The sequence below is a fragment of the Miniopterus schreibersii genome (assembly GCF_964146895.1).
Source record: "Miniopterus schreibersii genome assembly, chromosome: 1".
NCBI lineage: Eukaryota > Metazoa > Chordata > Mammalia > Chiroptera > Miniopteridae > Miniopterus > Miniopterus schreibersii.
Genome location: NC_138101.1, coordinates 143,503,931 through 143,520,865, shown reverse-complemented (window position 1 = coordinate 143,520,865; position 16,935 = coordinate 143,503,931). Strand labels below are relative to the sequence as shown.

The following is a 16,935-nucleotide window of genomic DNA, read 5'->3' as shown; positions in this document are numbered from 1 at the left end:
AGAGATAGAAACATCAATGTTGAGAGAGAGTCATTGATCAGTTTCCTCCTGCATGCCCCCTACTGGGGATCTAGCTCTCAACCTTGGCATGTGCCCTGACCTGGAATCAAACCAGTCAGCTCCTGGTTCATAGGTGAACTCTCAACCATTGAGCCACATGGGCTGGGCTAATATCTTCTTTATGTCACCGTACTATAACTTGTTTGGAATGTCTTTTACTCTTTTAACTACTCAGTTTATGCTTTTCAAAAGAAAAGAGCTTCTGTCTCTTGAAAGATTCACTTTTATAATCATTATTGCTTTCTCATAGATTCTGCTTGAGGTCTTCTTTCTCAGCTCTATTCTCTTGCCTCAAATATATGAAGAGTTTCTCATCTTTCCTTTTGTTTGGTAGCTTTCCACAGCAGGTTTCTACCACATAATTTTTATTTTCCTGGACTTGAGAGCTGTCAGGTGAAGGGTCCCCATTATGTCAAAAGAACTTTGTAGTGAGTTTTGCGTAGCCACCTTTGGATCAAGCTCAGCAGCATCAGCATTTAAGGGGCTGAATATCCAAATAATGCCTTCTATCCTTTGAATCAAGACCTACCTCCACCTACTGAGAGGATATTTTTTATTAGGATTGGCAGTCTGCCCTTTTGAACATCTCCTTCTGGAATGTTTACCTTCTCAAAAGGAAAGAAATGGAGATATCAAGCCCATTTTTGCTCAAGGATTAAATTGCCCCTCTTGTTTCATGCACTTTTTAGGCAAACCTTAGCTTTTAGATGACTAGGTTTGAGTTAGCAGCACAGATGCAAATTTCTTAAAACAAACCTCCACAAGCAACAAAAACAAAAATGAACAAATGGGACTACATCAAACTAAAAACGTTCTACACAGCAAAAGAAAAGATCAACAAAATAAAAAGGCAACTTATGGAATGGGAGAAAATATTTGCAAGCCATATATCTGGTAAGGAGTTAATATCCACAGTATATAAGGAATTCATACAACTCAATAGGAAAAAAACAAATTATTCAGTTTAAAAATGGGCAAAAGGACCTGAATAGACATTTTTCCAAAGAAGATATACAAAATGCCAACCAATACATGAAAAGGTTCTCAACATCACTAATTATCAGGGAAATTCAAATCAAAACCACAGTGAGATATGACCTCACACCTGTTAAATTGGCTGTCATAAAAAAGACAAAAAATAAGTACTGGAGGGGATGTGGAGCAAGGGGAACTCTTGTGCACTGTTGGTGGGAATTTAAATTGGTGGGTCCACTATGGAAAACAGTATGGCAGATCCTCAGAAAATTAAAAATAGAACTACCCTATAATCCAGCAATTTTACTTCTGGGTAAATATATATATGAGGGAAATGAAAACAGGATTTCAAAGAGATACCTGCATTCCCATTTTTATGTTGCAGCATTATTTACAATAGCCAAGATGTGGAAACAACCTAAGTATTTATAGTTGGATGAGTGGTTAAAGAAAATGTAGTATATGTATACAGTGGAATATTATTCAGCCATAAAAAGAAGGAAATCTTGCAATTTGTGACAAATGGATGAACTTAGCATTATGCTAAGTGAAATAAATCAGACAGAGAAATAGAAATACTGTATACATATATATTGAATCTAAAAAAACCGAACAGCAAGAGAGAGTAGATTGGTGGTTGCCAGGAATTAGGGGAATGGGGGCAATTAGTAAAGGTGTTAAAAAGGTACAAACTTCCAGCCCTAAGATCATTAAGTACTGGGAATCTAATGTACATCATGGTGATTATAGATGACAGTACTGGATTGTATACTTGGAAGATGCTAAGAGAATAGATCTTGAAAGTTCTCAACACACACACACACATACACACAGACACAATAACTATGTGAGCTGATAGATGTGTTAACTACCCTTATTTTGGTAATCATTTCACAGTATACTTATATCAAATCATCACATTGTATATCTTAAACTTACACAAAGTTATATGTTAATTTTTTTTATATCCTTAGATAGAGGACATATCAGATATTAAACTGATAAGAACAGATACTACACTTGATCTTAACCAAAAGGTGGAGAAGCAATATATATGTTAATTTTATCTCAATAAATCTGGGGGTGTTAGTGGGAAGAAACCAAACCAAAACCTCTCTCTACCAAAATAAAAGGGTAGACTTCCTGGTAATAGGGTCTGGGCAGCTATAGGTTATTTCTTAATTTGCCCCCTTTGGTTGTCTAGGTACTAGAGGGGACATCCAATTGGTTAAATTGTCCTTTGAAGGCAAATTAAGTACATTTCCTCCAACCAAGTCCTTGCCCTTTGTTTTTATTTATGTATATTTTTTCCATCACCATTTATCCCCTCTATGTCCTCTTTGTGTGTTTAACTTTAAAATCAAAGTATCACATTCTCTTAAAAGCAAAAATAAATAAATAAAATAAAATAATGGTAAAAGGCTTATGAGAAAAGAAAAATTCCCACTCCACCTGCCACTTCAGAGATGCAGCCTGTTTTTTTAAAGAATCTAATAACAGGGTTATTAAAACAAAGTATATTTATATAGCACTGTACAGTTTACAAAGCACTTTGACAAACACTATTTACATTTTTTATTTCATTCTCCTTCTGAGTGTCTTTGATGCAAATATTAGTCTGTTTGATGTTGTCCTGCAAGCCTATTAAGCTATCTTCACTTTTTTCCATTCTTTTTCTTTTTGCTGCTCTGATTGGTTGAGTTCCACTGCCTGTCTTCAAGTTGACTGATCCTTTCTTCTGCTTCATCTTGTCGAAGGGAGGGGGGGAAGAGAGACACAAACAGAGACATTGATTTGTTGATCCACTTATTTATGTATTCATTGGTTGATTTTCATGTGTGCCCTGATGGGGACTGAACCCACAACCTTGGTGCATTGGGACAACTGACATGCTAATAGTAATCATCAGCTACAATGCGAGGGTATACACAGCCCATACAAGGGGCACATCTGGAGCACCCAATTTGGTTGACTGGTGAGGCTACACCACTGGGCACTACAGGATACCTACTATATAAAGCCACTCTATCAAGACTGGGAGACATAGAAGATCTACCTAATACATAGAAACAAGACACAGGCAGCCAAAATGGGGAGACAAAGAAATATGTCCCACATGAAAGAAGAGGAGAAATCTCCAGAAATAGAACTAAATGAAATGGAGGCAAGCAAACTACCAGATAGTTCTAAGGGTGCTCAAAAAACTTAGAACTTCAACAGCATATAAAAGGGCATAGAAACTATAAAAACACACACAACAGAATGAAGAATACAGTAACTGAAATGAAGAATACACTAGAAGGAATCAACAGCAGATTAGATAAAGTAGAGGATCAAATCAGGGATTTGAAAGACAAAGTAGCAGAAAACACCCAAAAAGAACAGAAAAATAAAATAAAAATGAGGGTAGTTTAAGGGACCTCTGGGATAACATCAAGCATGACAACATCCATATCATGGGGTACTAGATTGGAGAAGAGAGCAAGGGATTGAAAACCTATTTAAAGAAATAATGACTGAGCCCAGCCAGGCGTGGCTCAGTGGTTAAGCGTCGACCTAGGATCCAGGCGATCAGGGTTCGATTCCCGGTCAGGGCACATGCCCAGGTTGCGGGCTGCAGCCGATCAATGACTCTCTCATCATTGATGTTTCTATCTCTCTCTCTCCCTCTCCCTTCCTCTCTCTGAAATCAATAAAGATATATTAAAAAAAAAAAAAGAAATAATGACTGAAAACTTCCTTATTCTGGTAAAGGAAAAAGGTACATAAGTCCAGGAAGAGAGCCCCAAAGAAGATGAACCCAAAGAGGCCCACACCAAGACACATCATAATTAAGATGCCAAAGATTAAAGACAAAGAATCTTAAAAGCAGCAAGAGAAAGACAGTTACATACAAGGGATCTCCCATAAGACTGTTAGCTAATTTATCTACAGAAACTTTGCAAGCCAGAAGAGTTTGACACATAGTATTCAAAGTGATAAAAAGCAAGGATTTACTCTATTAAGTAGATTTTTTAATCCTAACAATACATAATGTAACTCTTTTCTGAAACTTCTGAAATAAAATTATATGTAAAGAAAGAAAAAAAAAGCAAGAACTTACAACCAAGATTACTCTACCCAGCAAAGCTATCATTTAGAATCAAAGGGCAGATAAAGAGCTTCCCAGACAAGAAATAGCTATAAGTGTTGCTGTTTTTAAAATATATCTTTATTGATTTCAGAGAGAGGAAGGGAGAGGGAGAGAGATAGAAACATCAATGATGAGAGAGTTGTCACTGATGGGCTGCCTCCTGCATGCCCCCAACTGGGGATCGAGCCCACAACCTGGGCATGTGCCCTGACTGGGAATTGAACCACAATCTCCTGGACTTTAGGTCGACACCCAACCGCTGAGCCACACCTGGCTGGGTAGCTATAAGCATTTATCATTACCAAACCAGTATTACAAGAAATGTTAATGCTCTTTTTAAGAAGAAACAGATAAAAAATACGAACAATAAAATGGCAATAAATATCTATCAATGATTACTTTAAATGCAAATGGATTAAATGCTCTAATCAAATACATAGGGTGGTCGAATACTGTCTACAAGAGACTCACTTCAGAATGAAAGACACATAGAAACTGATAGTAAAGGGATGGAAAAAGATATTTCATGAAAATGAAAAAAAATTTAAAAGCTGGGATAGCAATACTTATACCAGACAAAACAGATTTTTAAGCAAAGCCTATAACAAGAGACAAAGAAAGACCCAATAATTCCACTTCTGGGTACTTATTGAACAAACCCAAAACACTGAAAAGACATACTCTTCCATATGTTCAATGTAGCATTATTGACAGTAGCCAAGATATGGAAGCAACTTCAAGTGGCCATTAGTAGGTGAATGGATAAAGAAGTGGTTCATACATACAATGGAATGTGACTCATCCATTAAAAAAAAGAAATCTTGCTTTCTGCAACAACATAGATGACCCTAGAAGGTATTGTGTGGAGTGAAATAAGTCAAACAGAGTAAGACAAATGCCTATGATTTCACTTATATGTTGAATCTAAAAAACAAAATAAATGAACAAGCAGAATGGAAACAGATTCATAGATAAAGAGAACATTTTGATATTTGCCAGATGAGAGGAGGGTTGAGGGAATGGGTGAAGAAGGTGAAGGGATTAAGGGGTACAAATTAGGCCCTGGCTGGGTAGATATGCCAAGGTTGCAGGTTGGATCCCTGTTCCGGGCACATACAGGAAGAAACCAATGAATGCATAAATAAGTGGAACAACATATCGATGTTTCTCTCTCTCTCTCTCTCTCTCTCTCTCTCTCTCTCTCTCTCCTCCTTTCTTTATCCCCCTTCTTCTCTCTCTAAAAATAATAAATAAAAAAAGAAAGTATAAAATAGTTACAGAATAGTCATGGGGATATAAAGTATAGTATAGGGAATATTGTCAAGTAACTGTATGGTGTTAGGTGGGCACTTGTTTTATCAGTGTGATCACTTCATAAGTTATATAAGTATCTAATCACTTGGTTGTAATATATGTCAACTGTAATAGAAAAATATAAAATTATTTAAAATTAAAAAAAAAAATAAGATGAAGGTAGCAAATATTTGTCGAGAGTCATAAAATTTTTGTTGTATCCTTTGGCCCACTTCTCAGGGCCACTTCTGGGAATCTATCCTAAATAATTCAAGTATGAAGAAAAATATGTGAGAATATATTCATCCTGGCATCATTTACAATGGTGAAAAATCAGAAACCACTTAAATAGTTAATAATAGAAGTTACAGTACATTTTATAAGTCCTTTAAGGATGCCAAAAATTGATGACAAGCACAATATAGAAAAATATTTGAAAGTTCATGAATGGAAAAAGCAGGATATAGATTTGAATGTATATTATTGGAGCCATGTACATTTTTGCATATAAAAATGGGAATATTGTATGGCATGCATTGATTCGCTGAAGAAATGTATAGCAGCATCCATATGCCTGACTCTGTTCTAGTTGCGTATATAGTGGTGAATTTGACATCATATCTTCTCTCATAGAGCACAAAGTCTAGCAGAGAATTATTTCCCAAAATTTTAGTGTTTATTCAAAGATGTAGGGAAAAAAGGAGAAGGGATTGATTAGTCTAGGAGTCATGTTCAAGCAAGCATCATGAATGATCTGAGAATGGGAACGGGAGTCCTGGCAATCGTAGCTATCCAACAGTTAGCTCCTGAAATGACAAAGATGGCATCAGACTGTCACGTGGCTGCCTCTCTAGATCTATTTGAATCTTTTTTTTGCCTTGCACTGACTCAGTGGATTAGTCAGCTGTACTGCTTTTGTGACTTTTATGATCAGAAACAATCTAGAATTCTTATGATTGGACAAAATTGATCTGTAAAACAGTGTTTCACATCCTGCCATTTGTGCCAGTGTATTTGCTACCTGTTTCATACTGCTAGGGGACAGGAATCTTCTCTTGTAATTTCATGTAATACCTAACACATTTATGCCTATTATGGAACTCAAAAAATAAAATGTCATTTTGTGTTAACAAAATATTGTTCATTCCCCTTAAACCTGAAATCCCTGGGGTATTAGAATGCCATAGGTGAGACTGGTAAAATGTTAAAATTGGGATAGTAAAAAGTGAAAGGCTAAATCACCAGCCTTGTCTGTTTCTTTTCTTTTCAAAAATCACAGGCATCATGCTTTTCTGTGGGGTTTTTATTTCATTTAAGATCAATGTAAACACATTTTCTCTAAGAATATTTAATGCCTATTGTTTACTTTAAAAGCAAGGATGTTAAATATTTTATCACATGTCTTTCTTGATCCTCAGATCCCCTTCCCTAGTTCTTCCTTATTCTATAACAAGTGTCTGGATGGTTTATTGTAGGTGGCCACAAATAGCCGTGTCTACTTGTTTGATATTTTCCTTCTGGGAAATCGTGCTTTCAACAATGGACTTCAGATGGTATTAGAAGACAAGAAGATTTTGAAGGTGAGTGTGTACACTGATTCCTCTGCTAGTAAAATTAGCAGCCAGGTTCTAATTACTCTGTCTTTGTCTTCTGATGCCTTAGGTTATCCATGATTGTCGTTCGCTTTCTGATTGCCTCTCTCATCAGTATGGAATTTTGCTGAATAATGTCTTTGATACACAGGTACATGCAGGGAAATACTGAATTTAATCTACTGTACATAGCTCCTGTAGAAAATAGGCCTTGTCTGATTAGTCATTGAAAGTCTCTGTGTGTGTGTCCATTCCCACTCATTTTTCATGTAAGGTGTTTGTACAATATGTGAGATCATTTGGTGAGCTGTAAAATTACTGCAGAAAAGTTACTTAAAAGTATTTAGTATTTCCCCCTCTTTTTGCTCCAGAATTTGTCAAATAAGAAGTAAGCTCCATACTCTATAACATTCAGAAACTCTAACAATTTGAGGGTCATTCAGAAGTCTGAAATGGGACATAGTATGAGGTGAACAATCACTACTCTGCCTTTACCACATATGTGTCAGTTAAGGCTTGTTGGCATCTAGCTCAGGGATGCAGGTGATTCTAGATAGGCCCGAAAAGCCTATTTTGGTCCAAAATAGCCTGAATATATATGATTTTTCTCTGCTCTAAGGGAAGCTAGAGAAATGAAAAATTTCTAGACTATACTATCTCTTAGAGCTGGTTTGGCTGTGAGAACAGGAAAAACACTAGTTTTCATTATGTTTTCTTAGGTTCTTCTAGGTTTATGCCAGTGAAAGGGAGGTCTTGAATATATAAGCCCTAGAGCCTTTGGAGAGGGGTTAAACTAATGAGTTGGCCAATTAATTTTGAACAGAAATTCCTAAAATTTCAATTTTTTGTTATATGTGATTCAATTTGCCCTTTATGTATCTGCTCATTTACACGTTCCTTTGGGCTGCCTTTCAGGATCTTTCACTATAGAGATTGCTTTTGTGCTTATTCCAAAACATAAGAGAATTGCTCATTGTTCCCTTGAGGCTATCAGGCTTCTTGATTAGACCCCATATGTGTTGTGTAATGAAGATACTGGTATATCTTTCCATAATTTACTTTTCAGATTTCCATAGTACAAGAAGCAGAAATTGAGAGTTTTTCCAGTTTGTTTTCCTTTAACACAATGTATTAGTTTTCTGTTGCTGTTGTAACAAATCACAGATTTAGTGGCTTAAAGCAACATTAATTTGCCTTGGCTGGTGTGGCTAAGTTGGTTGGGTGTTGTCCCGTGCATTGAAAGGTTGCTGGTTTGATTCCCGGTTAGGGCACATGCCTGGGTTGCCAGCTTGATCCCTAGTGGGAGACAGCCAATCGATGCTGTAACATCGAGCTTCTCTCTTTCTCTCCCTCTCCCCTCCTCTCTCTCTAAAAATCAGTATTTAAAAAAATCTTAAAAAACAACATTAATTTACTCTCTTACAGTTCTGGAGGTCAGACGCCTGAAATCGTTTTCGTCGGGCTAACATCAAGGTGTCAGCAGGGCTGGTTTCTTCTGGAAATCTGATGGGGAGAGTCTGTTTCCTTGCTTTTTCAGTTTGCACTTGTATTCTTTGGCTTGTGCTTCTTCCATCTTCAAAGTGCATCACTCCAATTTCTGCCATAGTAAAACCTCCCTCTGCCTCCCTCTTATAAGAACACTTGTGATTACATTTAGGGCCCACCCAGATAATTCAAGATAGTCTCTCCATCTCAAGATCCTTAACTTAATTACAGCTTCAAAGTCCATTTTTTCACATAAAATAACATTCATATGTTCCAGGAATTAGGATGGAGATATCTTTGGGGGCCATCATTTAGCCTATCACACACAGATAAATAATTATTTCGATTCTTAATTTTATTAGCTTTCCTTACCAAAACTTTACCAGAGTTGCTAATAAGTAATAAAAGTAAATTTTTTTATTTTTATTTTTTTATTTTTAGGATGTGCTTAGAAGGAGGGAGGGAGAGGAGAGGAGGGGGAGAGAGAGAGATCGAGAGAGAGAGAGAGAGAGAGAGAGAGAGAGAGAGAAAAACACTGATGTGAGAGAAAAACATCAGTTGGTTGCCTTCTGTATGTTCCCTGACCCAGGAACCAAACCCAGAACCCAGGTATGTTCTCTGACAGGAAATTGAACTGGCAACCTTTCAGTGCACGGGCCAGGGCTCAACTAACTGAGCCACTCTGGCTGGGCAAAATAATTCTTGAATTTTATCTGCCTTTTCCTATTCCCCAAAGGCACCAAAAAATAATAAATAACCATAAGGCAGGCAAATAAAAGAAGTGGAAAAGATAGTAGACAAGAACACATTGAAATTGGTGCTCCCCCCCCCCCCAACTTTTCAGAATAAGTTGACTGTACAACTTTAAATTTTCATATTGTTCCTTGGGGAAAATGGTATTTAAAGATATTTCTCTAAATATATTTCTACTGTTTCTGCCAGGAGATAGCTCTGTGTATATATTCTACAGACTAGTCTGATTGTCTATTTTTAATGCCACAGGTAGCAGATGTCCTTCAATTTTCCATGGAAACAGGTGGCTTTCTTCCAAACTGCATCAGTACTTTACAGGAGAGTTTAATCAGACACCTTAAAGTAGCCCCTAAATATCTCTCCTTTCTAGAAGAGAGACAAAAACTGATTCAGGTGAGTATTAAATGATGTCCCATCAGACGTTAAATTTTCTGAGTGGGGTTATCAGCATATTCTATAGAGAAATGACAGCTGCCATGTAAGCATATGAGTGTTGCTAAAATCTTAAGTAGTTCTAAGTGGGAACAGTTTGTTTGTGGTCTCAAGTGGGTAAGAGCCAGGATCCAGATTTGTTGTGTGTCAATTTAAAAGCATTCTGAGCCCTGGCCAGTTTGGCTCAGTGGTTAGAGCGTCGGCCTGTGGACTGAAGGGTCCCGAGTTTGATTATGGCCAAGGACATGTACCTCGGTTGTGGTTCAGTCCCCAGCCCTGGTCAGGGCACGTGAGGGAGGCAATCAGTCGACGTCTCACTCACATCAATATTTTTCTTCCTCTCTCTGAAAAGCAATGGAAAAAATATGCTCGGGTGAGGGTTTAAAAAAAAAAGCATTCTGAAGTAGATATATATTTTTTTGTTAATCCTAACTCGAGGATATTTTTATATTGATTTTTAATTTTTATTTTTATTAAAAAAAACTTTTTGTAATCCTCACCCGAGTATATTTTTTCCATTGCTTTTCCAGAGAAAGTATAAGGAGGAGAGAGAGAGTTAGAAACATCGATGTGAGAGAGACACATTGATTGGTTGCCTCCCGTGCACACACCCTAAGCAGGGCCGGGGATTGAACTCACAACCCAGGTATGTGCCCTTGATGGATAATTGAACTCCTGACTCTTTGGTGCTCGGGCCAGTGCTCTAACAACTGATACACACTGGCCAAGGTTGAAATACATTTTTAAGTTGGGACAAGAGGGTGATTAGGTTGGGAATTTGGATTAAATGATAGAACAAAAATAATCCCAATTATTTCTCCCAAAGTAAGGTAGATTTTATTTAGCTTCTGATAGTCTTGCATGCTAAACTGGGGTCTAAACCATTTTGGCTATAATTTTGGCCATATAACCAAGTGTGCTGCCTCCAGTTTTAAATAAGTCCTGATTTCTTCCTCTCTCTCTCTTTTTCACTCCCTCCCACCCTCCCTCCTTCTCCCTGTCTTTCCCTTTCTCCCCTGAATCATTAAGTGTGTGTATGTGTATGTTCTCAGAAGGCTAGCTGTAGTGTGAAAGTGGAAGATAATAATTGAGGACTGGCTGGTGTTGCTCAGTGATTGACTGTCCGCCTGTGACCAAGAGGTCACTGACTTGATTCCCAGTCAGGGCACATGCCCTGGTTGTGGGCTCAATCCCCAGTAGGGGTCATGCAGGAGGCAGCTGATTGATGTTTCTCTCTTTCTCCCTCTCCCTCTCCCCTTCTCTCTCTCTATAATCAATAAAAACATATTTTAAAAAATTAAAAAAGAAGATAATTGAGGAAAATGACAGTAATAATGTTTTAAGTTAAACAACACTTAAATAAACAATTATTTTCTTTAAAGTTTTGCTTACTATTCAGAGAAAATTGTTTTGGTGTCTCTAGGAAAATACAGAAGTGTGGTTCACACGACCTCTTTCACCCTCCTTACTGAAAATTTTGGCCCTAGAAGCCACCTACCTGCTACCCCTTCGCTTGGTACTCCTGGATGAGATGATGTCTGACCTAACCACCCTGGTGGACAGGTACCTAAACACCTACCGAGAAGGGTCTGCAGACTGGCTGGGAGGCATGGAGGTAGGTGCAGCTCTCTGTGCCTGTGACTTGAGAACTTCTGCTTCTGCTTTATTCCTCATGGAGGGCACAGTGACACCCACTCTCACAGCAGCAGCAAATTTCATGAGGCAGACTTGGTAATAAATATTTTTGAAGGGGCTATAGCTTGGGCTTAATCCATCGCCTTGAACATTTTTTCACAATACTGAATTGTTTCTGATAAATATTTCTATCAAAGAATGGGTAGATTTAAGATTTCATTAGTTATTTTTATGATGCCAGTACAATATAAGAAAACTATAGACGAGGAGTTGAGAAACTGTTGCCCTAAGATGTAATCTGGCCCATGGCCTATTTTGGCATAGCTTGCAAGCTAAGAATGGTTTTTACAGTTCTGAAGGATTGTAAATAAACAGTATGGCCCTGGCTGGTGTTGCTCCGTGGTTAGAGCACTGGCCCATGCACCGAAGGTTCTCAGCTTTCGATCCCTGGTCAAGGGCACATACCTGGGTTGCAGGTTTGACCCCCAGTCCGGTCAGGGCCCCTGTGGGAGAAAACCAATCAATGTGTCTCTCTCACATCGATGTTTCTCTCTCTTCTGTCTCCCTCTCCCTCTCTCTCTTCGTTTCCCTCTCTATCTCTATCTCTTTCTCTCTCTCTCTCCCTGTCTCTTCTCCCCTCCCTCTCTCCCTTCCACTCTCTCTAAAAATCAGTGGAAGAAATACCCTTGGGTGAGGATTAACAATAGCAACAAAAGCATGCAACAGAGACAGTTTGTGGCTCAGAAAGGCTAAAGTATTTACTATTTGGGTGTTGGATTCTCAATTAGGAATTCTGATGTAGAATTCTAAATACAATATTAGCATTTTTGGTTACAGACCCCACTTAGATGTATTTTATTTTACTTTTAATATGTACTGGATTCTATTTGCAAGCATGGTTTAATGTTAGGAAATTCTCCATTTTACTAGAGCCAAGAAAGTCTTATGATTATCTCATAAATGCCGAAAAAATTTATTATTTTTTTGTATTCTGCTTTCACTGTTTAACAACAACAAAAACATAAAAATTCTTGCATACCTTGTTTGATTGAAGAATTTTAATGTTTGTTTATTTATCATTGTAAAACCAAGGACAATTTTATAACTATTTTGTATGATGTTCTCACTGTTTAATGCTAGAAACATTTACATTATTTTGCATACATTACTGATTAAAGTTGGGATAGATACATTAACATGATAAAACACATCTCAAGCGAGAAGACTACATAATGTTTGGGAACACTAAAAGCATTCCCATTAATATAAAGAAAAAAATTTAAATGATGAATATTACCACTACTTTAATATTTTTTGAAGTTATTAGCCAATGGAATTTTTTAAAAGATGAACTATAAAAATTGAATAGGAGGAACCAGAATTATGACATGCCTATCACACAAGTGAAAACTGAAGAGAATCAACTGAAAAAGAAACCCCAAACAAAAAGACGATTTAGTAAAGTGGGAACAAATATAACATAAAAATTAATAGCTTTCCTGTATCCATATACACACCTAGAAAAGCTAATGAAAGAAAACATCAATTTATAATTGTAACAAAGGTAGATTATCTAGAAATAAGTCTAACAAGAAATGTGGAATATAGAGATGAAGAAAACGTTAAAATATTACTGAGTGACATAAAAGAGAATTTGAATGGGAACACTAAGTATTTTTAGCTATATATTATTCCTAAATTAAGTTTTGAATTTAACTCTATTCCAATAAAAATATTAACACCAGCATTATTTTGGCAAACTGATTATAGTTTATAGAGATCAATAGACATAAATAAGTCCTGTCAGATTATTAAAACAATAAAACAGTTTGTGACAGATACATGTGTAGGCAGATCAATGGAACAGAGTAGAAATCCCAGAAATAGGTCCAATATATATCTGCCAGTATGGTTGTGATAAAGGTAGAATTTTTAATCAATGAGACAAAAATAATTATTCTGTAAATGGCCTTAGGGAATTGACTAAACCTTGTGGGGGAGGAGAATCAGAGTTGGATTGCTAGCTCTTTCATTACACCAAAACAAACTTCAAGTATTTATGTAAAAAAAAATGGAGTTATAAAATTATTAGGGGAAAAGCAGAATTAAAAGAAAATGATCTCACAGTTGGGAATGCTTTTCTTGTTTCCCCTCAATTTTATTGAGGAATAATTGAAGAAATTATTTGTATATATTTAAAGTAAACACACACACACACACACACATTGGTAGAATGCTTCCAAGATCAAGATAATTAACACATCCTTCACTTCACATTGTTAATTTTTTTGTGTGTGCTGAAAATGCCTAAGATGTACTCTCAGCAACTTTCAAGTATACAATATTGAATTATTAACTATAGTAAATAACCATGCTGTACACTAATTAGATCCTCAGAACCAATACTTCTTATAACTGAATGCTTATACCCTTTGAACATCTCTTCATTTCCCCCAACCCCTGGCAACCACCATTCTATTCTCTGTTTCTAAAATCATCTTCTAAATTTTATTTTTTAGATTCCACATATAAGTGATACCATACAGTATTTGTCTTTGTCTGTCTGGCTTATTTTACTTAGCATAATACCCTCCAGGTTCATCCATGTTGTCACAAATGGCAGGATTTCCTTCTTTTCCTGGCTGAATAATATTTCATTGTATGTACATACAGACCACATCATCTTAATTCATTCATCCCTTGATGAACACTTAGGGTGTTTCCATATCTTGGCTATTGTGAATAATGCAGTATAAATGGGATTGTTGATACTTCTTCAAGACAGTGATTTTATTTCCTTTGGATATATCAGGACGTGGTATTGCTGGACCATATGATAGTTTTAGTTTTAATTTTTTGAGGAACTGCCATACTGTTTTTGATAATGGTTATACCAATTTACCTTTCTGTGACCACTGTATGAGAGTTCCCTATTCTCCACATTTCCCCTGCAAAGCACTTGTTATTTCTTGTCTTTTTGATGATAGCCATCCTAACAAGTTTGAGGTGATAATCTCATTGTGGTTTTGATTTGCATTTCCCTGATTAGTGCTGTCAGAGCATCTTTTCATAAACCAACTGGCCATTTGAATGCCTACTTTGGGAGAATGTCTATTCGGGTCCTTTTTTTTTTTTAATCCTCACCTGAGGATATGTTTTATAGATTTGAGAGCGAGAGGGGTCAATGTGAGAAACACATTGAGAGAAACATTGATCGGTTACCTCCTGTACACACCACGGCCAGGATCAAATCTGCAGCCTAGTTATGTGCCCTGATCTGGAATGAAATCTGCAACATTTTGGTGTACAGGACGATGCTCCAACCAACTGAGCCACCTGCTCAGGGCCTTTGCTCATTTTTTATTTGGATTATTTGCTCTTTTGCTACTGAGTTGTAGGAGTATGTGCTTTTCTATGCAACACAGAAATATTCAGAACTCTTAAAAAATTAATAAATTTAACTTTAAAATTTCTGTATGGCGAAAATACAGTGAACAAAGTCAAAGACAGGCAACCTGGGAAAATTATTTAGCTCCTGTAACAAAGAGTACATTTTCTTAAAATATTCATTATTGTAGTTTTATGTAATCACAGTTGGAAGGGAGACATACTTTTCACTGTATAACCTTGATACATAGACACACACAGACACAGAAAACTGGATTCAAAATATTTGTTACTTGACAAATAGTACTACTATAGTTTAAGACACTAGAGGGTACTGTAAGAATACATTTGAATAGATCCTCACTTGCCAAACAAATACTGTTAAGTATAGCAGAAGTGATTTAAGGCATAATCAGAAGTTTAGATATAAGAGACTTGTGTTCTTTTTCTTTTCTTAGCCTACATGTATGGAACTTCCAGAGGAACTGCTGCAACTCAGGGACTTCCAGAAGCAGCGCAGAGAGAGAGCTGCAAAAGAATATAGGATGAATGCACAGGGACTCCTAATAAGGACACTGCTACATCCAAAGAAATCAGTGACAGAGACAACAAAGAAAGAGGAAAAAGTAAGAGGTTTCTTACTTTGTAAAAATTCTAGGCTAGATAAAGCTCCAAGTTTTACATCTCATGAAGATGTAAATTTGCTGAAAGAAGAAGCTAAGAGTAAACAAACTACAACAGAACCTCCACATTTTCCTCCCATAAAGCAAGAAGTCCGTGAGGATTCCAGTAACAAAGTCATTTGCCCTGAGTCAGAGGGGTCAGAGGACCAGAGAATAAATCAGAAAAAACACCTTAAGCTACCCAAACAGGAATTTCAAGCAAGTTTATCTTTGAAAGAGGAGATAGAACAGTTACTGATGGTGGAAAACAAGGAAGATCTAAAACGCACAAAACAAGATGTTTCAATGTCTCCTTCCCTTCCTCAGGAAACCAGAGTGTCTCCAAGTGACACCTGTCATCCTTTTAGAAAAGCTGCACTTCCTACACTTCCTCCCTGTCCAGCTTTGGAGGAGACTGATTCCTGGATAAATTCTTCTGCAAATCTGCCTTAGAGATCTGCAATTTGTTCCTTAGGCCATAAAGGTGGCTCATTTCCCCTACCATCAGGGCTTCCCTCAGTGCTTAAATGTCTCATGTTATAAGTTTAGTTATGCCTCAATCCCAGGCTTTAGGGGAAATTATATCCTCTTTCTTTCTCCTACATTCTTGGAATTTGATTAGGATAGGAACGAATAAATTAAATAATAGAAGTAAATTTTCTCATTATGTCACTGGGCAGAAGAAATGTTCTCAGTGGTCAGAGTGAATTATTTCTCATAATTTGGATTTAGAGGATATGAAGAAGGGAAAAATCTTGGCCTTAATATCTCAAAGAGTCTATACTTTTAAAATTTTGTTGTGTTTTTTGGTTTGAAGAGTGTTGGTAAAACTCTTTGCCATAAGTTCGTACCTGACAACTTTATTGGTTCTTTTTGCCTTTTTCTTTTATGCCTCATAGTTCTTTTAAAAAATTATTTATTTATTTATTTATTTTAGGGAGAGAGGGAGAGAGAGAGAGAGAGAGAGAAGCACTGACTTGTTGTTCCACTTATTTGTGCTGCACTAGTTGATTTCTGTATGTGCCCTGGCCAGAGATCAAACCCATGGCATTGGCATATCAGGATGACTCTGTAAACTGCTGAGCTACCTGGCCAGGGCTCTTTTTGCCTTTTCAAAATATTAACTTTAAGTTGTCAATTATACTTCAATAAAGCTGAAACATCATCAACTTTTTTTGAATTTTGAAAGTTTTGTCTGTCTTATATCATAGACGAACAATGTTAATTATAGGAAGCACGAATCTAGTTTTAATTTCGGTCCATTTACTCCTAGAAGTTTTTGTCCATTTTTCTAACAAAGCTGGGGCTTCTTTTGAGTATGTCTGTTAAGTAAACTTGAAATTTGATTCCACTCTATTAGTTTGGAGTTGGTATACTTTCTTAGGGTGAAAGAAAGGCAGCTTGTACCAAGCCTTTTATTATATTGATACTTGCAAGTTGCTCACATTCTTTTGTGTACAATAACCAGTAAACCTGTTTTGACATTAGGTTATCTCTTACATTTCTTATTTGGGTCAGGATAGGAATA

General features: G+C 36.7%; 1 protein-coding gene across 1 annotated transcript in view; it reads left to right on the top strand.

Moving 5' to 3' along the window:
- Positions 1–16,585, top strand: part of EXD1 (exonuclease 3'-5' domain containing 1) — a 34,236-nt gene extending 17,651 nt beyond the window's left edge. Inside the window, exons 8-12 of the mRNA XM_081140722.1 lie at positions 6,937–7,041; positions 7,124–7,204; positions 9,541–9,684; positions 11,147–11,338; positions 15,204–16,585. Of these exons, the coding sequence (XP_080996848.1) occupies positions 6,937–7,041; positions 7,124–7,204; positions 9,541–9,684; positions 11,147–11,338; positions 15,204–15,860 (1,179 nt within the window). The 3' untranslated portion in view covers positions 15,861–16,585. The remainder of the gene's footprint in view (positions 1–6,936; positions 7,042–7,123; positions 7,205–9,540; positions 9,685–11,146; positions 11,339–15,203) is intronic.
- The last annotated feature ends 350 nt before the right edge of the window (positions 16,586–16,935 follow it).